Source organism: Pogona vitticeps, chromosome 1 (assembly GCF_051106095.1).
Source record: "Pogona vitticeps strain Pit_001003342236 chromosome 1, PviZW2.1, whole genome shotgun sequence".
Lineage (NCBI taxonomy): Eukaryota > Metazoa > Chordata > Lepidosauria > Squamata > Agamidae > Pogona > Pogona vitticeps.
This window is the reverse complement of record NC_135783.1, coordinates 267174225-267197486: the sequence shown is the minus strand read 5'-3', so window position 1 is coordinate 267197486 and position 23262 is coordinate 267174225. Positions and strand designations below refer to the sequence as shown.

The window sequence follows — 23262 nt, the reverse complement described above, 5'->3', positions numbered from 1 at the left end:
GTCACAGTATAAAATTTACAGGCCTGACCAGAACAAATGTCCTAATGAGCATCCATGATGTTCAGGTGTGTCAAAATGCTGAGTCACTGTGACTCAGGAGGGCTGGCTCAAAGATGATGCAACATCTGTGCTGATTGGACACAGCCAGAGGCATAAGTGTATATATGTGGACTGTGCAGAGAAGATGTATTCCTGCTCTTCCGATGAATTCATGGTATCATGCTGTCACTCTGTATACTTGTAAATATCCTGTAAATATACGTCTGGTGGTGGAAGAAGCTGATCGTGTTTGTGTGATTATTTTGCCACAAGGGCCTTGAAGTTACTCTGCTGAAACTTTTCCACCTGTTCATGCACTAACATTAAAAGTGATTGTTCTGCAGAAAGGTATCCAGCAGAAAAATGTGCATGCACCAATGTAGAAGGCAAAGCATTTCCTACTGGCTGAAGCCCTGTTGCTAAGTGCAAGAAAATGCATAACTTTCAGTCTATTCCTAGCTTGGGGGGGGGGAGAGAGACCCTGCCACATTTTGTGGGTGCGGCAGGCATACTGGCTTGGTTCACGTGCATGTGCGCCCAAGAATTGTGGTGAGATAGGTATGGGCTGAAAGTTACAGATTTTCTTATAATAAGCAACAGGATTTTGGCCATTCTTTATACCTGAGTGACAGGTTTTCACTTGTGCATATTTCAAAGAAGCCACATTTTGCATTAGGATCTATAGCACAAGACCAGACAAGTAACATACTGTACAAACAAGAAAAAAAGGACAGGAAAGGAAGAGAGAAGATGTGTCCTGCTAGAAGAAAAGGAAGCCAAGCATGACTGAAATATAGCACAATCAAATAACAAAACAAACTTGCCACAAGAACAAGAAACAACTAAATCTAATGAAAACATTTTTAAAAACAAGAACAGAACAAGCTCAAAGTGTTGGAATGGTAGGGTTAACAGTTTAGAATTACTGTACATAAAACTAGAAAGGGCATTACCATTGTGCTGAGTGAATGAACATTGGACTACAGATTGTTTAGCCCAGTGCTCCATCAGAACATTTAAAGCAGAAAGGAGCAAGTTCATGAAAGTAAGAATGTGAAATGTTAAGAATACCATCTCCAGAGAGGATTTCTTGAAAACTGCACTCAAAATTTACAAACTAAACTAAAGCCATTTTTTGAACATAAATACTGTATGGAAATGCATAAATATGGAAGTTAAGGTGCTGTACTATAAAACATGGTAACAGTGTACTAAGCTATACCTAAGGAAATACTTCTTTTGAGTCTTCCATATTGAAGAACTTCCTGCAGGAGAACCAACACATGCATTTCAAACTGATTGATTCTACACTTTCTCAGTTCGTGAGAAGTGCACAGAAACTTAGAGATACAGTATATATATATATAATTCGTACCTGGACCACCACAACTTGAATAGACACATGATCTGGCAGTCTGATTGGGGCCCGAAAGTATTGTGATAAGGCAACCAAAAGGTGCAGTATTGCAACTAGACTTTTAGCATGGACAGCTGAAATAAATTAAGAACTCAAGTTACATAAAAGAAAACTAAAATAAGTATTTATTTTTACATGAAGTGCCTCCTTCCATAGTTATGTGGGATATTTTATCCTTCCATGTCGTTCCCCACTAGAGACTGCTAAAAAGGTATTTTCCTTGAACTATTTCTCTTTCCTGCCATAAATCAACTAGTCCTACGAAAGCAACTTATATTCCTCAAGGTAGATTTTGTTGCCTGGATTCCATTGGCTTGAAAGATAGAAATCTAAGCTTGATTCAAAATGCAGTTTTTTTTTATTCAGCTGTATTAAGTGCTATCTATACACTCCTTCCATTTCTTTATCCTTGCTATTCTAGTGTCAATGTATGAACTATGCAAAGGGCATTTTTGTATTCATAACATGCACTTAATTCATTTTTAAGTGTCACAATGTCTGCAGAAAGATGAATGAGCCCATTTAGCTTGTACCCTTGAGCAATAACTTACTAAACTGAATGACTCAAACATTCCTCATGAACTTCTTAAGAGTTCTTGTTATTGTAGCTTATTCACAGCAGGTATTGTACAGTTAACTAACAAGATAGCAAGGTATTAAAAGGCTTACTGCAGGAAACTTTTAATCTATAACCAAACACCTAGCATCAAAGAAAACAATTTACAACTGTATTATAGAAGCAGTACAGGTATTGTTGCCTTCTTGTAACAGTATTACCATCAACTTTTCAGGCACAGTTCTACCACTTTCAGATTTAGCTATGTTATTAACCCATTGCTGCCTTTTAGACTGTTCACACATTGATACATAAGCAAAAGAACAGAAGAGCCAATAAACTGGCCTCTTTTTCCTAGTGGAAAAAGGGATCCTTCCATCAAGAAAGAATCATGAAGTCCAACATTCTGTTTAACATTTATCCCTTTTATTGCAGAGACTCTCTTACATATCTACTACAAACTTTACATGCTTCTTACAGGGTACGCATAACTAACTAACTAACTAACTAACTAACTAACTAACTAACTAACTAACTAACTAACTAACTAACTAACTAACTAACTAACTAACTAACTAACTAACTAACTTTTTAATTATATACAACCCCATTAGTGCTATGCATTATTCTGGGCAGTTTACATATGTTAAAAACTAATCATCATCATCATCATCATCAAACATCACTGAAGGAAAAAAACAGTAACCCATATGAGCTAGAACACAGAAAGACAAAGGCTCCCCAATTTCCGCCAATTACAAAATAAACTAGTAAAAGATCTACTGAATGATGCAAATGTTGTCATCAGAACAATCCCAACCAACACACTAAAGAAAACAAACCAGCTCATGTATAGCACAGCTACCATAATAACCAAGGAACTTGGTTACAAGCTGCAAAAAGACAAAAACAAACAAACAAACAAAAAACAAAAAATGAAAAAACCCACAAAACCCAGAAACTCCTGGCACCCCACAATGGAAAATTTGGCAGGAAAGAAAAATACACAAATTACGTGCATACATCAGCAACTTAAAACATTTGAAAGATTGAAAACTTAGACATGAAAAAGTAAAACCCAGACTATGCAAAATGACTTAAAAAGGAAAACAATAGTTGAAACTATGGAAGAATTAAAACAACGTGTAACAGTTATAGCAAAGAAAATTGAAATATATGATGGCCGCTTGAAATAATATAGAGAAAACACGCAATTTCAAAAGAACCAATGATAATTCTATACATCACTAGGAGAAAATGCAGAACAAAAGAAATTAGGCCCATGTAAAGATGATGCTCCAAAATTTTGGAAAGAAATGTGGGAAAGCACAACAAAACATAGCAAAAATGCTTCATGGATTAAAGACATTTGTGAAGAAACTCAGGGAAAACAAATGGATGATATTGTAATAACAACTAAAATTATTAAGAGGCAAGTAAAGGCTCTGAAAAACTGGAGTGCACCAGGTCCAGATGAGCTGTATAGATTTTGGTTAAAGCATCTAACAAAAGTCTCCATCAATGTACAGTAGTGCCTCACATAGTGACGTTAATTCGTTCCACAAAAATAGCTGCAGAACGAAAATGTCTCTATGCGACATTAAAAAACCAATAGAAATGCATTGAAACCCCTTCAATGCATTCCTATGGGCTTAAAACTCACCATTCAGCGAAGATCCTCCATAGCGCAGCCACTATCGCTGCCCGATAAGCAAGGAATCCATCCCTAAACACAGCAGGCGGCCATTTTGTTTACCCGGCAGTCATTTTGAAACCGCCGATTAGCTGTTAAAAAAATCATCGCTTTGCGATGATCGGTGCCCGAAGCAGGGAACCGATCATCGCAAAGTGAAATTCCCCCATAGGGAACATTGCAAAGCGATCGCTTTTGCAATCGCAAAAAAAGCGTCGCAAAGCGATTTTGTCATAAAAGCGATCGCTATACGAGGCACCACTGTATAGCAGTGCAATTTAACCACTTAATTCAAAATTCTACAACTGAAGACTGAATGACAACAGGCTGCACATTTCTGATAATAAAAGATCATCAAAAGGGCAACAACCCAGTAATTATCAACCAATTACATGCCTTCCAACAACATTCAAGTTCCTCACAGGAGTACTTGCAGGATCAATATATAATTACTTAACTGAGAGCTCCCTGTACAGTACCCAACTGAACAGAAAGGGAACTTTAAAAAGTCAAGAGGCACAAAAGATCAGCTGCTTATTTATAAAAATCATACTGAAGAATATAAAAAGATAAAAACAAACCTTAACATGGCCTGGATAGATTATAAAAAGGCATTTGATTCATCGCCACATATCCGCCTAAAAATGTTTGGGATTAGTAAAAACATTCAGAAGAAAACTCAAGAAAAAGACGGAAAAATGGGAAACCGTCTTAATGGCGCATGGTGAAGAAATTGGGAAACTTAGCATCAAAAGAGGAATATTTCAGGGGGATTCCTTGTCACCACTGCTGTTTAACATCTCACTAATCCCCATGTCAATAATTTTAAATAACAATGGATTGGGCTACCATATTTCAGAACAAGCAGGAAAAATCAATCATCTGTTATACATGGATGACTTAAAACCATATGCAAAAAGTTCCACAGAGATACAATCACTGCTAAACACAGTGCAAATATCTAGTGAAGATATCCAAATGAAATCTGGAATTGACAAATTTGCAGCTCTGGCTATACACCATGGCAAGATCCAAAAACTAGATGGAATAGAATTAAAAATGGCAATATTATAAAATCACTATGAAGTAATGAAAATTATAAATACCTTGGAATACTAGAAGCAGACAACATCATGCACACAAAAGTTCAAGAACTGACAGAAAGAGATATCAAAAGACTACAGAAAATCTTAAAATCAAAATTAAATCGTGGAAATAGAATTTAGGCCATAAACACATGGGCAGTTCCAGTCATTAGATACACAGCTGGAATAATAGATTGGACTCAAAATAAATTAGAAGAATTGGATCGAAAAAGACAGAAACGTATGAACATGCATCACAAACTACATCTAAAAAGTGATGTAGAGAGATTATAATTACCACAAAAAAATCGGAGATTGTGGATTACCGCAAATACAGCAGATAGTTGAGGAGGAAAAGAGAAGCCTAAATTATTATATCAGTACAAGCAGAGAAAAATTACTGAAAGCAGTGAAAATGGAGAATATTTTGAAAACGACAAAAACCAAGGTTCAATATAAGATACAACAACTGGAAAATAAATTAAACAGCTGGAAAAATAAACCACTACCAATAAGAAATATTGATAGAAAGCATGATAATAATTCAACATGGGCATGGCCAAAACTGGGGACCCTTAAGAAAGAAACTGAAGACTTGCTTTTTGCTGCACAAGAACAAGCACTCCAAACCAATGTGATGAAAGTTAAAATCCAAGGAATTAGTGCTAACAGCAAATGTTGACTCTGCCATGAAAAAGGTGAAACTGTGTCACACCTCATCTGTAAATGTCCAAAGACTGCACAGACTACAAAGTTAGACATAATAAGAGTGGAAAAGTTACTGCACTGGTCATTATGCAAAAAATATAACTTGCCAGCTTCCAAAAACCCATGGGAACATCAGGTAGAAAAGTTGTCAGAAAATGAAGAAGAAGACCTTGTGGGATTTCTGGATCCAAACGGGTAAAAACCTTGAATATAACACACCAGACACAGTAGTAATAGAACGAAGAAATGTCCGGATCACTGACATTGCAATTCCAGCAGAGGATGCACAAGTTGAAAATAAAGAATTGGAAAAACTAACAAAGTACAAAGACTTGGCAATCGAAACATCTCGTGTCTGGAAGAAACATATTTCAGTGGTCCCCATGGTCATTGGGGCTTTGGGAACAACATCAAAAAAACTTCACACAGTACGGTAAACAGTTGCAGATCTCAGAAATCACAGCATCAGAGCTACAAAAAACAGCAATATTAGAAACAGCATACATACTGCGCCAATATTTAACAGATACTTAGGTTTTTGTTTAAAAGTTGCATCTGTTATATAATACCGGTGAATTTTTTAATAATTTTGACTGTGCCTGGTGTTTGTAAACAACAACAACAACAACAACAACAACAACAACAACAACAACAACAACAACAACGTTAAAAACCACAAAAACTTCAAGAGGCATAAATTGTAAGAATAAATTTAAAAAATTAAACAGGATATCACCGTGAATGATATCCTCTCTGGAGACCCTCAAAGAAACTGTGAAGGAAGCCCTAAGAACCAGCAAGGAGAACCAGCAAGGATTTCTAATGGCTGCCACCTCTAACTGTAGCTGCTATTACTATCTGTTGTTTCATAGAGGGAGAGGGCAGGCGGCAGCAGATGCTGCCCCTCCTTGCTGCTGATTTCCTGCCTACCTGTCACAACACATTCTGAGTCTTTAAAATTGCACCCCAGAAACATGGGAGGGGAAAGAGTATATCTGTTGTTTTTTCTCTTCCTCAGAGTCTTTTAAAGCTAAGAATTTCTCTTCTTTGCTTAATTATGTCATATGCCACCTCACAGTGGATAGAGCACTATGGTTTACAAGTCAAAACTATAATAATCATAATTTTCTAGAAACAGGAAGTGACCCCTGGTTGGCTCAAGAAAGGCTTGTGGGAGGGGGGAGATGACAAATTTTCATCACAGTGGCTTCTGAGTGAACAGCTCTCCCCATTTTTTGTGTGGCTACAAACATTTAAGGGAGGGAAGTAGAGTCCAGAAGCCCCTGCAGAGTTGTACGTGGGGGGGGGGAGAGGCTGCACAGGGAAGCACATGCACCCCTGCTCAAGTTCCATAGGGAGATGTTACAAAAATAATGCAAGAATTTCCTCTCTCCACCTGTTGCAAAGTACATGTAAATGCTGCACTGACAGTTTTAAAACCTGTTATTTCAATTTGCATTTCATTAATTTTATTTGTCCATGGATTTTTAGTACTATTCTTTTGTTCATCTATTTTTTTTTCCAAAATGATTTTACATTTACATTGTTATATTTACTGTTTATACATTAACTGGTAAAATTTGCAAGCCAGTTTAATACTCTTGTAATAAATAAATAAATAAATAAATAAATAAATAAATAAATAAATAAATAAGAAAGAATTCCCTCACCCCCAAAAGAGTGAGGGAAATATGTCATTCCTTACCATGTGCATTCAGTACTGTGCATGCAATTCAGCCTTTTCAAAATCTAGTACAGTATTTGGTGCATGATTGCTTTACTAACCTGACACATGTAATTGCCTACAGTTCTGCTCAAAGCAATTCACAACTCTAGGTGTAAAATATATGCACACTTACACATTGTTGAATCTCTTTCAGGTTAAGAGTATAGGCCAGATTTTGTCTAATGTGCCTTATGTGGTGCAATGGGAAAATATAACTGCTAAAATAATCAGTAAGGAAGAATTCCACTATAAAATGCATAACTCACAGTCAACGTTCCACTTGATGCTCCTTGGGGGAAGTTTAAGAGTCTCATTGATCTTTTCAAGTACTGTCTGTAGCTTCTGCTTCTGAGCTATTTCAGACTGTGTGACTTCAGCAACATTGAGCTTCTCGCACTCAAGCTTTTCTGAAGCGATAATGGAAGAAAAAGCACCCAGAGTACACCACAACTCCATGTACCAAGTACAGTGTGAAGACATTCTGTTCCACATACCACAATGGATTTTGTGTATATAACTAATGGGGCATTTCAGAATTAGCTACACCCAATTTTTCAGGTCCAACTGGTCCTGAGCACATTTGGTTTTTGTTAGAGATTCGTATTCTTTTAACAAAGCAGAAAGATGTCATCTAACCCACCTTCCATCTACCCGGTATTTCTCTTTAAACACTACATATAGCATAATGGAGACACAATATTTGGTGCACACACCACCATCAGTACAATTTCAACTGTATTTGATAGATTGGTATTCAAGATATTTGAGATGAATTGGGATTAGAGCTGATTGTACTACCATTCAGATGTGTCCCTGTATATAAAAATGGAGTGAAGAGTCACAGGGGAAATTAAATCTTATTTCAAATTCCAGCTTGCAAGTTTTGTGATAAACTGAGCAATGCTTGGCTGAAATTCTGTTGCTTCATTATGTATGCAAAAGGCAAACAGAAGAATGTTCAGTGACTTCAAGCTGGCAATTAATGAGTTGGCACTAGGATTCTTAGGGAAAGCACATCCTTTGTTTGGCACATATTCAAGAATCCCAGCAGGGACACGTTAATTGCCACTTAGAAATGGCTTAGAAATGGCTGAAAGTTATGCTATTTGCCTTTCACATGTGTAACAAAGCAACAGGATTTCAGCCTCCGCTTTTAACACAGACTAACATAATGAGCAGTGTAAAGTACATAGGAATATAAACCAGTTACTCGTCACTCTTAACTATGCCACTCTCAGTAAAATGACAAAACTTTTCTGATAGTACACATAAAATTACCTCTTACCAAAGAGTTTCTGCAGTACTTGTCCATCATACAAGTCTTCGGCCAAGTCTTTTACAATTATTCGTTCTCCTACTAATACATCATTAATCCAGTCAATTAGCACCTGTGTAAGAGAGAAAGATCTAGCAATACTACACACACCCAATTATAAACATATATGGTATTAGAAACAATAGTAAAGGCTTAAAATTGTTCACCAAATGCAGAATGAATAAAGAAGCTCTGATACAAAGTTAGAAAGTTTAAAAAATCGATATACAGTGGTGCCTCCATTTACGAAGGTCCCTACTTACAACCAATTTGACTTACGACCAGCTCCAGCTACAAAATTTTGCTTCTACCTGGAAGCAGAGCTTCCACTTACGAGCAGAAAAAGGCAGGGGAAAAAGGTGGGGAATTCAAATTGCTAACTGTATGTGGCGAAAGAGGATGCTTCTTTGTAGCTCTTTCATCCCCATGGTTAGAATGAGTGTGATTGAGGAGGGACTGCCTGGCTTCTGCTTCACAGTGAGCATGTGTGTGTTTGCAGGGAGGCTTCGGACTGCCTGTTAGGTAAGGTAAGGTGCTATTTTCTGCTTTTAAAAACTGTTCTCTGTGTTTTTGCAACATGGTTTTAGGCTGGGGGTTATGTTTCTGTGCTTTGATGGGTCTTGGAGTTTTTTTTTGGGTTCCCCCGATTTCTGATGGATGTTGGGGGGTTAGGTTGCTTTTGGGGTCCCCCCCCATTTCTGATGGGTCCTGCATGCTTCCCTTGCTTTTTCCCTTGTTTTCTCTGCATTTCTGACCTTGTCTATCTGTTCTATGTGCATTGCCAATCTGCTCTGGTTTTTTTCTGTGCATTTGCAATGGGTCCTGCATGCTTGATTGCTTTTCTCTCCCCCCCCCTTTGGCTGGAAGGCATTAATTGCATTTCCAATTAATCTTGCAGTGATTTTTTTTGGTGATTTTTTTCGTTGGCCGTAACAGATAAATGGGGTTTCAATGCATTCCTATGGGAAATGGTGCTTCGACTTACTACCATTTCGACTTATGTCCATCTTCTGGAACCCTGTCAATGCGTTCCTATGGGGAAAAAACTCACCGCTATGCGGAAATCCTCCATGCGGCCGCCATTTTCGCTGCCCGGTATGCAAGGAAAGGGCGCGAAAACACTGCGGGTGGCCATTTTTTCCCCGGTGGCCATTTTGGAACCACCGATCAGCTGTTTGTAAAACATCGTTATGCGATAATCGGTATGCAAAACGCTTACCGATAATCACAAAGCGATTTTTACCAATTGAAAACATTGTTATGTGATCGCTTTTGCGATCACAAAAACCTCATCGCTATGCGGATTCGTCATTAAACGAACTGCTCGTTATGCGGGGCACCACTGCATTTTCTCCAATTAAGCCTATGATCCGTAGTCCAATTGTTTCAGAAGACAGGGAATAAGGTTTCATGGAGAAAAAGACATGCGGAAGTAGTGAAGGTAGAGGTTGCATCTGGTTCACTGGTTTAAACTAACAGTAAAAAAAATAAAATTAAAATAAACTGGTATTATCAAGACATCCTACTTTGTTTTTATAGAAGAATATTAAAGCATTATACAATTACCTTCATTAGCTCTTGCAGTTTAGGATCACTTCTTGAATTAGGATCTATCATGGTTCGGACTTCATTTTCCTCTTTTAAAAAAATGTGCAGATAAAACGAGATGTCCATTACAAAGCAGTTACACCAAAAACTTTTTTTTTACATCAATCATTTGGATTAAAGCTAAACTTTATTTAAAATTACCTAGCATAGTATCTTCAGGATCTAGTTCAAAAGGAATCGGACTGAGTGGCAAGTTAATGGCATTTATGCCTTCTTCTTGTAGTTCAGACACTGGGGAGGAAAAAAAAAAGAAGTTAATTCAGTGAGATTTCCCTTATTTTTCTCCTTGGTGGTATTTTTCACTGGGATGAGTTTCCAGGAGACCAGAACACCAATTTTAGAGAATATGTATTCATATGGAATTGTTTCTGTTCCAGTAACTTGCAGTCCTCTTAGATTAGCATATTCCATACCATGGAATGAATAGTCATCATTTCTCAACACAGTTCAATAACTTCAAAAACAAAACAAAATCCAATAGGTATATCTGGAACAACCTTACTTCAAAAAATGAGGCTAGGTGGATTATTTTGCATGCTAATTAAACTACTTGGATATGCTAACAAGCCTATGCAGCACCAAGCCTGGTCAAACAACATCCTTCTTACAGCTACAGAAGCCTGTTCTGCATGTTAATCGGCTAAAGGGTATTCTACGGAGAGGTACTGGAGATGGACCACAGGTCATGCCCCTGACACAGCCACATAGACCATGGGTGTCTGAATATAGATGATGCCTAAATGTGTATATTTATTTACTTGCAAGTTTTTATGTGCAGCTTTGTATGATCAGGCTCACAGACCTAATGGAAGTCTTTGCACCTACGGTAGCTTTGAGAACAGGGCTGAGGAAAAGATGCAATGCTCATCCTCATGCAGTCTTTTTATGCAAGTAATGCATGAAAAAAAGATTTCCATCTCTGTGTGTCAGAGGCAAAACATGACAATGACTAATAGGTAAAACTGCAGAGCTTAGAAAGAATACATTGGGTTAAATATGGTGGCATAAATTCATTGGCCATCTGGATAATGTCAGCTATACAGTGCCATATTCTAAGTTTAAATTTATAAGGCTGAAATCGCTATTTTCAATATATTATAAATGAAATGTAATTCATTTTACTATGCCTTTTATTAAGCAATGTAAGAGGAGGAAATGATGGTGACCTCATCCACATGGTTCCATTGCTGTGCCTCATGTCACTCTGCCTATTTATGTGTTTGTGTTCACTAGAAGAGCCTCGTGGTTAAAACGCTGTACTGCAGCTAAAACTGTGCTCACGACCTGGGGTTCAAATCCCAGGTAGCCGGCTCAAGGTTGACTCAGCCTTCCATCCTTCCGAGGTCGGTAAAATGAGTACCCAGCTTGCTGGGGGGGCAATGTGTAGCCTTTATAATTAAAATTGTAAACCGCCCGGAGAGTGCTTGTAGCGCTATGGGGCGGTATATAAGTCCAATAAATAAATAAATAATAAATAGATGGTCAAGCATAGGAGACATCAGATGACAGATTGAGGCAGAAAAGCAGTATCTGTATACAACACTGGATGCAAAGAGATTTGAGAATAGGAATGACAATAGGTGGGCAGAAATTTACAGCTGGAGAGAAGAGAAGAAGAATCATCAAGAGGAAGATGTAGGCGAGAAGAACTTCAAGAACAAACAGAAAATCCAGGGGAAGAAGGACAGAACAAGATGATGAGAGGCCTCAAGCTAGACAGCAATGCAAGTGATGTTAGGGCTACAAGGGCAGCAAGCTAATATTAATGCAAGTTCTGTTCATTATGCTTTACTTTTAGTTTTTTCTAATTTCCCTTTTTTCTATTTTGCTTTATTTTTGCTCTGTTAGAAACTGGAACTCTGAAAGTTCTCTCAGTACAGAAGGCAAAATTAAAAACAACATTCAACATTAAAAAAAGTTTTAGGGGTGGTGGAGTTCCCCTTTTTCATGTCAGATTTCAAGGCTTTCATACAATGTAACCATTATTTTCAGAGCTCCCTAATCATTAATGAAACTAATATAAAATAACAGAGCACAATGAACAAGCTTTGTAAAATTGTCCCTAATTTGGTGAAGCTGACCTAAAAAAAAAACAAAAACAAAAAGACTGTGTCTACTGAGTCATCCATTGTTGGCTGGGTTGAGTTCTTATTGAGAAAATGCAGAAATACACAGTCAGAAGTCTATTATACAAAATCTAAACAAGCCACATTTCCCCCTTGAATGATGTCCATGTAGAAGTCCCCCTGAAGTCACCAGGGTCCATAAGACAGGACAAATACTCCTGTACACAAGGCTGTTATTAGTTTAATTATTTTAATATATGCAGACATGTGCTCCACACTAAATTTTATTAGATTTCTTCATGTGTTATGATATCTATATATGCTGTGATTTTCACATTTGCTATCTTGAAGGCTTACAGTCATGCCAATCTACATTATCAGAGATGAGACAGGGAGGGGAGCCGCTGCTAATGATCCCTGCTGACCTGTTTTCCTCAGCAGCTGCAGTCAGCTATTTTAAAAGAAAGCAGCAGTTCCTACTTTCCCCTGGTAAAAGCTAATCTTTCCGGACTAGGCAAAGACAGCTGCTGATGGACTGAGCCAGATACTGTATATTCCCTTAATTATGTAAATATGATCTACATTTTAAACACATTGGCCATAATGCATTTGGGAGCTGCTTTTGACAATTTTGCACAAGCGTAACTTTGTGGATTTCTGTTTGCATTACAGTTGCTGGGGTGGAGCAGGCCTCCCTCATGAGTTCCAGACAGATTCGAGGAAAAGTGAACAGAAGATAATAAAGGCATTCTGTTTCTGTATCCATGAATCAAGATGCCAGGAAATGCACAATATTGTGCCCACATTGCCAGAAGGAATAAGGATCCCAAACTTTACATAGCAAAGGTCAGCCTGAATTTCGACTACACCCATGTCAGTAGTCAAAATGGTCTACAGCAGTGGTTCGCAACCTTAGGTCCCCAGATGTTCTTAGACTAAAACTCCCAGAAGCCTTCACCACTAGCTCTACTGGCCAGGATTTCTGGGAGTAGTAGTCCAAGAACATATGAGGACCCAAGGTTGGGAACCACTAGTCTACAGGAAGATAATAAAAGCCTTGTGTTTTTGTGTTCACTACCACTATCTCTAGGCATTTTGTTATCTAGAGCAGTGGTTCCCAACCTTCGGCCTCCAGATGTTCTTGAACTTCAACTCCCAAAAATCCTAGCCAGCAGAGGTGGTGGTGAAGGCTTCTGGGAGTTGTAGTCCAAGAACATATGAAGGCCTAAGGTTGGGGACCACTGATCTAGAGAGCTTGTCGGAAAACAGCCCTGACAACTAATTTGTGTTTGGGTGACAATGAAAACTAATGAAAACAAAAAGGAGTCAGGTTTTTGGATTTTCCTCTGCTTGGTGTATCTTTGTGAATGATAGTACGCACAAGACGCAAGAACTTTTTGTCAACTACAGTGGAATGCTTAGGTACTGCAATGGTGACTCCTATAGACCAGTGGTCCCCAGCCTTTTCAGAATCAAGGACCGGTTGGGCAGGGGTTTGTATGCGGGGGGACGGGGCACCCCCCCGTGCTTGTGGGTGGACGTGGCATGTTCGCAACTTGGAAGTTGCATGCTGAGTTGTTTTCCACAATATGGATTTTCCACTCTGAAGAGGTACTGGGATATGGTTCCTGGATATGTTTTATAGCTTGCTGCATCAGTCACATCTCTTTTATTTTATTTTAATGTCAACTTTTTCCCCACTGGGCTGCTATATCTGATAGGATGGGCGAATTTCATTGGGTTGTCCTACTCACAAGTTGCTGTTTCAGGTTGTTTTGTGGAATATCGATTTTCTGCCTGGAATGGGCACCAGAATGTGGTTTTTGGGGACATTTTTTACTTGCTGAATCTGTTCCTTTAAGTGACATGAAACATGAATTTTGGAGGGCTGTCCTACTTGGAAGCTGCTGTTCCAGCTTGCTTCATGCAATGTGACTTGTCTGCCTGGAACACTTAGCAGAATGTGGGCTTTGGGGATGTTTTGTGGCTTGTTGTAGTAAATAGCTGCTAGTCCTCTCTTGTCTCATGGGATGGCTAAATTTCATAGGGTTGTCTTGTTTGGAAGTTTATTCTCTCTGCTGATCTGTCCAATGTGAATTTACTGCCTGGAATGGGTATCGGAACACTCCATTCTGTTCTGGTTTTTACCTAGCCTCTCTAGTTTTGTCTATACAGTTTATGTTCCCTTGGCTAGAAGTCAAAGTATCAGAAAGACTCATCAACACGCCTGCTCTTTCAGTGGGGCAGGTGGGGTTAATCTATAATGTGAATTTCTTTTCTTCTGGGGATACAGCATCAAACACAACTTTTTATTGAAACTGAAGGTTTTTCTCAGTAACATTCAAAACAAGGCTCTGGATTCTATGTGTATCTAGCATGCATTAATTTTATTTTATTTCAAACATTTTCAAGCCATTTAGAACTACACCTTGCCAAAGCATCAGAGAATGAAAATGAGAGTCTAGGTACAATGTAGAGAGGATAACATCAGATCAAATGTCTAGAATCACCATATTTCTGTTCAGATAATTAAAATTTATTCAGGACAGCAGGTGAGGAGGAGAGGGGATGACAACAAACAGGTAATCTCTGCCCCCTTCATTAACATTCTTATCAATCTGTTCTAGAGAAACAATGAAGGGAGATGTCTTTTCTGTGGCAACTTTCCCTATGTCATAGAGTCCACAAATTTATTTAAGGCAATATATTCACGAAGGCTTTCACGGCTGGGATCTAATGGTTGTTGTGGGTTTTTTGGGCTCTTTGGCCGTGTTCTGAAGGTTGTTCTTCACCAGTCTCTGTGGCCGGCATCTTCAGAGGACAGCACTTTGTGCTCTGGTGTAGTTGGCTTGGGAGTGCAGTATTTATGGCAGTGAAATAGGCTTTTATCTTTTTCTGTAGATGGGTGATTAGTGTGTATTGTTGTGGGTGTATTGTGCTAAGGAGAAGAGATTAGCTGTTCCTGTGGTTGATGGGTGTCATTAGCTGGTCTTTTGTGTGTAGTGATCCCCTGTCCTTGTGGCTAGGTAGAGTTCGTTGACCTTTTGCACGCTGTATTTTTGAGAGCTGGGAGCCAAATTTTGTTGAGCTTCACACTTTCCTCTTTTTTGTTGAAACTGTGCTGGTGCTTGTGGATTTCAATGGCTTCCCTGTGCAGTCTGACGTAATGATTGCTGGTGTTGTCCAGTATTTTAGTATTTTGAAATAGAATTTCATGTCCAGTTTGTTTCAGGGCATGTTCAGCTACTGCAGATTTTTCTGGTTGTTTTAGTCTGCAGTGTCTCTCATGTTCTTTGATTCTGGTGTGGATGCTTCATTTTGTGGTTCCAATATATACCTTGCAGTTGAAATCCACAAGCACAGGAACAGATAATCTCTTCTCCTTAGCACAATACACCCACAACAATACACACTAATCACCCATCTACAGAAAAAGACAAAAGCCTATCTCACAGCCATAAATACCGCACTCCCAAGTCAACTACACCAGAGCACAGAGTGCTGTCCTCTGAAGATGCCGGCCACAGAGACTGGTGAAACGTTAGGAAGAACAACCTTCAGAACACGGCCAAAGAGCCCAAAAACCCACAACAACCATTATTTAAGGCACATGATAAGAGCTAAAGATATACCATATTTTTCTGTGTATAAAACGTCCCCATGTATAATACGCTCCCCACTTTTCTAACCCAAAATTAAGAAATCTAAGTGGGGCTTAGCAAATGTAGGGTAAAAAGGATCAAAGTGCTGCAAGATGGTTTTGATCCCTGCTTTCTCCCTTTCTGCTAAGCCCTTGTGGCTTAGCAAAAGGAGGGAGAAAGGGATCAAAGCAATTATTTTGATCCTTTTCCCCCTTATACAGCCACAGGATTACTTTGATCCTTTCGCCTCCTTTTGCTAAGCCCCATGGGACTTAGCAAGCAGAAGGAAAAGCAGGCATCAAAGCGATCCTACAGCACTTTGATCCCTGCTTTCCTTTTGCTAAGGCTTAGAAAGTGGAGGGGAAAGCAGGGATCACAGCTCTGCAGGATCACTTTGATCCCTGCTTTCCCCTCCACTTGTTTTTTCTCCTCCGTTTATTTCCATGTATAAGACATCCCTCAATTTTTAGTCTAAAGATATTAGACAAAAGTATAGTCTTATACATGGGAAAAATGTTAAAATGTGTTTCCCAAATCTCTTGGTCTTGTTTCTTTTCAGGAGGACTAAAAATAAATTCTTTGGCAACTCTGGCTGAAATTCTGTTGCTTGGCATAGTCACAGTCAGAGTTGGCCCACTGAATCAGTGGGGATGAGGTGAGTCAACCTCCATAAGTATCATTGGTTTAATGGGCCTTCTCTAGTTGCATTTTTAGTAAGCAAGGAGATTGCAGCCTCTATCTTAAAATTTGAGAAATTTTGTATGAATGAAAAGGCAACCAAAGTAATTAGGAAAAAGAAGATAAGACATATTCACTTGTGGCATAAATCCACAAAGGTACGTACACACTTAGCTTTGTTTAATGTATTACAAATACAGCGGTGTCTCGACTTACGATTATAATCCATTCCAGAAGATGGATGTAACTTGAAATATATATATTTGGTGATTTTTTTCCCTTCGGCTGGAACGGATTAATTGCATATATATAAAATCACTGCAAGACTCATTGGGAACGCGATTAATCCCTTCCAGCCGAAGGGGAAAAAAGCGAAAAAGAAAAGCAATAAAGTGTGCAAGACCCATCGCAAATGCACAGAAAACAAACGGAGAAGATCAGAAATGCACAGAGAACAAAGGAACCAGGTCGGAAATGCAAAGAGAACAAAGGAAAAAGCAAGGGAAGCATGCAAGACCCATTGGAACCCCCCCAAAAACACCAAACCCCCCAAGACCCATCGGAAGTGGGGGGGAGCCAACAAACAAACCCCCAAGACTCATCAGAAATTGAAAAAAACAATCCAAAAAGCACCCAACCCCCCCAAGACCCTTCGGAAATGGGGGGAAACCAACCAACCAACAAACCCCCCAAGATCCATCACAGACAGAAACATTACCCCCCAGCCCAAAACCATGCTGCAAAAACATCCAGAACAGTTTTTAAATAGCGGAAAACAGCACCTTACCTTACCAGGCAGCCTCCTTCAATCACACACTCTTTTAACTGCTGGGGCGAAAGAGCTACAAAGAAGCAGCCTCGTCACCACCTACAGTTAGAAATCTGAATTTCCTGCCTTCTTTCCCTGCCTTTTTCTGTTTGTAAGTGGAAGCTCTGGTCACAAGTAGAAGCAAAATTTTGCAGCTGGAGCTGATCATAACTCGAAATGGTCGTAAGTCGAGGCACCACTGTACATGAAATACCTCATATAAATGCATGATTTTAGAAACACAACCATTGTATCATGTGCATAAAGATTTTTTCTTGGAGAAGTAATGAAATTGCAGAACTAAGAATTAAACGTTTGATTGTGTAACTAGAAATTGAATATTGATGTCACCAAACGCATAAAGGTGTGTGTGCAGCCATGCAGCCATTTTTATAAGGTGATCCTTCAATGCAGTGTCTTCAGAGTGTAAACCTTACATTCTTCAGCAACAACTATGTACAATCTATTCATTCTCAAGATACATGAGAAATAAAAGAGGAAAATCCAAAAACGAACACAGATATGCTTACAATTAAAAATGTTTTTCAGGAAACCATCTGTATCAGAGCACTGTCCCTAATCCATTAACTACTGTCTCCAAGCCAATCACTTGTAAAAGTGAATATGCAAACAATGTGCATCAATCTGATGGCGATGCATTAGTAAACATTCTAAAAAGTACCTGCTTTTCTATGGCTGCTTCATCTTTCTCTTAAATAAAACATAACAAAAAAGGAAGGAAGACAAAACAACACAATCTAATTGCTTAATCTATAATACAAATTAAAGGCCTAATGCCTTGGACTTCTCTCAACTGCTCAGAGTTGTTCAGTGGAACAGTATTTACTGCCATCTGTCTAATCTATTACCTTTTCCCACTCTTCAGTTAAATGGAACCAATAAATATTACAAATTTGTTGATCAAAAGAGGACCATAACCAAAAGATGTCCCTTATACAATTATTTCTGTGGTTAGATTTCACAGAGGCAAACTGATTCATTCGGCTTTCACCATAGCCATGTTATCATTTCATCCGCACTACACCTACAATTTACCCCTATCTTCTCTCAAGAGGAAGAATACAAAGCCAACCATTTCCTCTTTGCACAGAAATGAGGCTGCAAATAGAAACTTAGAAGCAATTCCACTCCCAGCAGTGAAAACCCCATTTGCCTCAGAGGTGTCAAGTACGGATGCTCTGCTAAAATAGCAGAACAAACTGGAGATCCCAGAGGCTAGCAGTGAGGCAGTCACTACATTGCCTCTGAAATCTCACCAATCTACAGAAATCTCCTCACCATACAGAAGGTCTAAAGTAGCATGCTGCTGGTACCATTAAAATCATTAAAACAACTACGCAAGAAGAGAAGTTATAACAAGGTGGCTCCGCTGCATAGCGTCAGATAATCTGGAAAAGGTAAAACAAGCAGGATAAATGGTTTTGAGATAAATGGCTTGTGTCTAGGCTACTTGAAGGACTATATCTCCCCCTATAAGCCTTCTCAGTGCTTAAGATTGTCAGAGGAGGTCCCCCTCTCGGTCTCATTGCCAGTGCAGGCACAGCTGATGGAGACACAAGAGACGGCCTTCTCTGTGGCAGCTCCCAGGTTATAGAACGCTCTCCCTCGGGAGATCAGGCTGGCCTCCTGCCTTTTATCCTTTCGCCAACAGCTGAAGACCCACCCTTTCAGGCAAGTTTTTTTTTTAAAATCATGACGACTAAATCCCTGAATGTACTTTTTTAAAGTTAAAACAGTTTTAAACATTTTACCTGTTTTTAGTCATACAAAGGTATTTTAAGCAGCTTTATAGTTTAATTGTTTTTAATGTACAGTGGTGCCTCGACTTACAAACGTCCCTACTTATGACCATTTCCAGTTACGACCCGCTCCAGCTGCAAAATGTTGCTTCTACTTGCAACCGGAGCTTCCACTTAACAAACAGAAAAAGGCAGGGGAAAAAAGGCAGGAAATTCAAATTGCTAACTGTAGGTGGCAACGAGGCTGCTTCTTTGTAGCTCCTTCGCCCCAGCAGTTAGAGCAGGGGTCTCAAACTCAATTTACCTGGGGGCCGCTGGAGGCAGAGTCTGGGTGAGGCTGGGCCGCATCAGACTTTCTGCCAAGCGAAGCGATTTATACGATCTGAAGAGAAACCAGAGTACAGTGGTGCCCCGCATAGCGACGATAATCCGTTCCGAAAAAATCATTGCTATACGAATTCATCGCTATGCGGGGCAAAAAAAACCCCATAGGAACACATCAAAACATGTTTTATGCGTTCCTATTGGGAAAACACTCACCTTTAAGTGAAAATCCTCCATCCAGCCACATTTTCGGTGCCTCTAAAGCGAGGCAACACAGCGGGTGGCCATTTTGGAACCGCCAATCAGCTGTTCGGTGTTCTCTCTCTCTCTCTCTCTCTCTCTCTCCACCCCTTGCAGGTCCAGCCTGGGCAGGGAGACTGAGGCACCGCGCCACCACGGCCAGGGTGGCGGCGTGGTGCCTCAGTCTCCCTGCCCAGGCTGGAGTTGTGAGGGGGGGGAGAGAGGGTGTGTGCGCCGAAGTCAGCGGGGGGTTTGCGAAGCTGGCTTCCCCGCGATCTTTGCAACCCCCCCGCCCATCACCTGTGCTTTGGGCTGGCTCTGAGGCCCCACTGTATTTAACTCCCACCAAGCGAAGCAACAGCCTGAGGAAGCCACCCAGGAATTTCCTTAGCCCGGCTGGGGCTCCAAGGAGGAGGAGGAGGAGGAGGGGCGCGTGAGTGCTTGTCGCCAGCCACGACCCTCTCCAGCTCCTTCTTCACTATCACCATCAGCAGCAGCAGCAGGACGAAGAAGCAGAGAAGGGAGGGAGTGCTGGCGAGGTGGGGGAGAGCACAACATAATTTTTTTATTAAAAACCCTCACAGAATCGTCTTGCCATCAGTACCCGTGAAATTAAACAGGAGTGGGGGGCCCCACAGGTGCGCGCATGTGCATGCACACACACACATACACGCATACACACACACACAGAGGTCTGGCAACCTTCCTCTGAGGACCCCCCTCAAAAAAAGGCACACTCAGCAGCTGCAGCTACCCCCACCACAACAGAGGAGCAAACTTTGCAAGGCGAACCCAGGCAGCCTCCAGAGCCGATGCTCCCAAACCCAGTGCAATGCAATCACTGTGCTTCCTCAGCAGGAATACTGGCTGAAATCCTATTGCACGGCTCTGTGTGTGCAATGCAAAGCTGTGGCAATCAGGGGAAAGTGTGGCAGGCTGGAAGTACTGAATAAAGCACATCTGCATGCATGCTGCACAACAGGCAGCCAGGCTTTCATGGCAAAAGTGAGCCAAATAAGCAAACAAACAGCAAGCCAGACCGCCCTTTCACTCCTGCCTCATTCCTGTCCTCAGTCTGTTGTTAGATCAGTGATCATGTAAAGCTAATTAGAATGGGGGAGGGGCACAGAGCAGAATGCAGCATTTTTACACTGATGTTCCTCTAGGGAAGGTTTCTAAAAGTGCACAGCCCACTAGCCCTTCTTCCCTCTCTCTCTCACACACTCAACAAAATGTACTTCCCTTCTCACCTCCCTGGCATGGTTTCCAAATCCCTCCCACCCCCTCCAAATCAGCTCAATGAGAGCCAGCTAGTGCTCTTACTCTGCTTACTTGCCTCCCTCCCTAATTAAAAACAAAACAAAACAAAAGCTGCATCATCTAATTGCACAATCTGAACTGCCTGGGCACAACACCCACATAACTGTGGATTTCAGCCACAGCATCCAGATCAAGGTAAGTAATAGTGCCACTCTATTCTACTTTGGATAGACTTCACTTGGGAAACTGTGCCCAGGTCTGGACACCGCAAGGCCGAGTGGGGCGACCAATAGAGCAAAGGGTCTGGGAATCAAGCAAAGTGAAAGCTTGAGCTGGATATGTTTAACCTGGAGAAAATGAAACTGAGTTATGAGGGTCATCTTTAAATAATTGACAAGCCACTATATGCAAAAAAGAAGCAGCTTGTTTTCTAGAGTATGGCTCTAGAGTAGGACCTGAAGAAATGGATTCAGATTTCAACAAAAGGTGTTTTTTTTTTTTTAGTGAAACATCAGGCTGAACTTCTTGAGAACCAGAGCTGTCTGGCAGTAGAGTGTTGTGGTGGGCATGCCTTCATAAATCATGTGCTGTCAACTCAATTCTGACTTATGCCCACCCTTTTCAGGGTTTTCAAGGTAAAGAATACTCAGAAGTGGTTTACCATTTCTTTCTTCCGGGGGGGGGGGGGAGCACCCTGGGATTGTGCAGCTTGCCCAAAGCGACACAAGCTGGCTTTCTTCGCAGGAGGCACAGTGGGGAATAGAACTCTCAACCTCTGGCTCTGCGGCCAGATATCTAAACTACTAGAGGTTTTCAACAAATTTGGATGGCCACCACTTTAGCTGTGGAATTCCTGCTTTGGCAGAAGACGGAACTCCATGGCCCTTGTGGTGCCCGAAGGCATTCCCAATGCTATGATATCGATCACTTCTTCCAGTACGGAGTTACCGTCTCTGATAAAAGAAACAGATTTATACACTCCTTAAATATGTGACAGTAATCTGATTTCCAGCCTATTTGGTATTTTCTTTATTGAAGGAGAGCCCCAAATGGCCAGTTTTATTGCCCCATTTTCACATGGCCAAAGGGGAAGGATTTTATTCATTTAAAAATTAGGGTTGCATAATTTGTTGGGAGAGAGGGATGAGGGGAGCCTTTCTTTCCTCAGTGTCATTGTAAGTGCTTTGGTACTGCAAGCAGCGATGACAGAGTTGCATCCCTAATCTGGCAGCAGGCTGCCATTCTCCGCACACTAGTTTCCATGGATCCATTGTTGGGGTGGGAAAGCTGGCAGGAGCAACTGAGAAAAGAATATATATATATATATATACTGTATATATTTTAAAAATTATGCTGCTGCCTAATTTGATTCCTTTTTTAAAAAATTCCCACCTTTTGTCCTGCTTTTACTTTTTCTCTGAGGAAGCCTCTATAACATGCTGTAACTTCAAGTACTGCAAAGGAAGGGGGAGGATAGAGGGGGAAGTAGTATAAAGTACTCTTGGTAAAGATTCTGTACGATCATTGTCCGTTGTGCTTACAGTCTATGGACTAGTATATTTTATCTGCATTGTAGAGTCTGGCATTCAGCTTCTACCTGCCAATGGAAGAGAACCTCTGAGACTGGTTACTCGGGTCCCATAATCCATAGCCATCAAGGCCTATGATCAAAGAAGGTGAAAGCTTTAGGTCAACAAAATTTGGAATCATTGTTCTAGAGTAAATTACATTTAGATTGTAAGGATACAAACAAGTTCATTTCATTTACATGAAGAGTGGGCAAGGTGTGGCTCCTTAGGGTGTTTTTGCAGGCCCTGGTCCCATCAGAACATCTCCTGCACCTTGACCAAAAAAAACCAAACCAAACAAAAAATAAATATCCCCGATGAGTAAAATCCCAATAAGCATTTTTAAAAACCAATGAGTTCATTACATCGTCTGAGCAGTCTGTGCAATCCCTGGAGGCAAAAAACTGCAGCACCCCCCTCCCCACCTGCTGAAATTGCTTACCTCTCATGTAGGGCAAGTTCCATAGAAAGTAATGGGATGAAATCCCAAAGAGATTTAAAGAGAACAGTAGCCTAAATGTTAACTTTAGTTGACTTTCTGATAAGAAAAGACAAGCAAATAAATAATTATGTCAAAAATGGTTTATTTGAACCTTCCTTAACTTCTTGAGGATACTGCGACAGCAGACACAAAGATAAATAATTATTTATAGGCAGAGGCTGATTTGGCTAATTAGTGAATGATTTCACCATCACCATTATGACTGCCACCATCTAAGAACTGTAGAGTTGAGAGGATCATCAAGTCCAGTCCCTGACAAGGAGACATA

The 23262-nt window shown here is 40.3% G+C and overlaps 1 protein-coding gene across 2 annotated transcripts in view; it reads right to left on the bottom strand.

The window, feature by feature from the left end:
• Positions 1 to 23262, bottom strand: part of PARVA (parvin alpha) — a 93299-nt gene that overhangs the window by 18556 nt on the left and 51481 nt on the right. For both annotated transcript variants that reach the window (XM_020797225.3, XM_020797226.3), the window contains exons 2-6: positions 10289 to 10378; positions 10106 to 10176; positions 8510 to 8612; positions 7491 to 7631; positions 1415 to 1530 (exon numbers count right to left, since the gene is read on the bottom strand). In XM_020797225.3, the coding sequence (XP_020652884.1) occupies positions 1415 to 1530; positions 7491 to 7631; positions 8510 to 8612; positions 10106 to 10176; positions 10289 to 10378 (521 nt within the window). The remainder of the gene's footprint in view (positions 1 to 1414; positions 1531 to 7490; positions 7632 to 8509; positions 8613 to 10105; positions 10177 to 10288; positions 10379 to 23262) is intronic.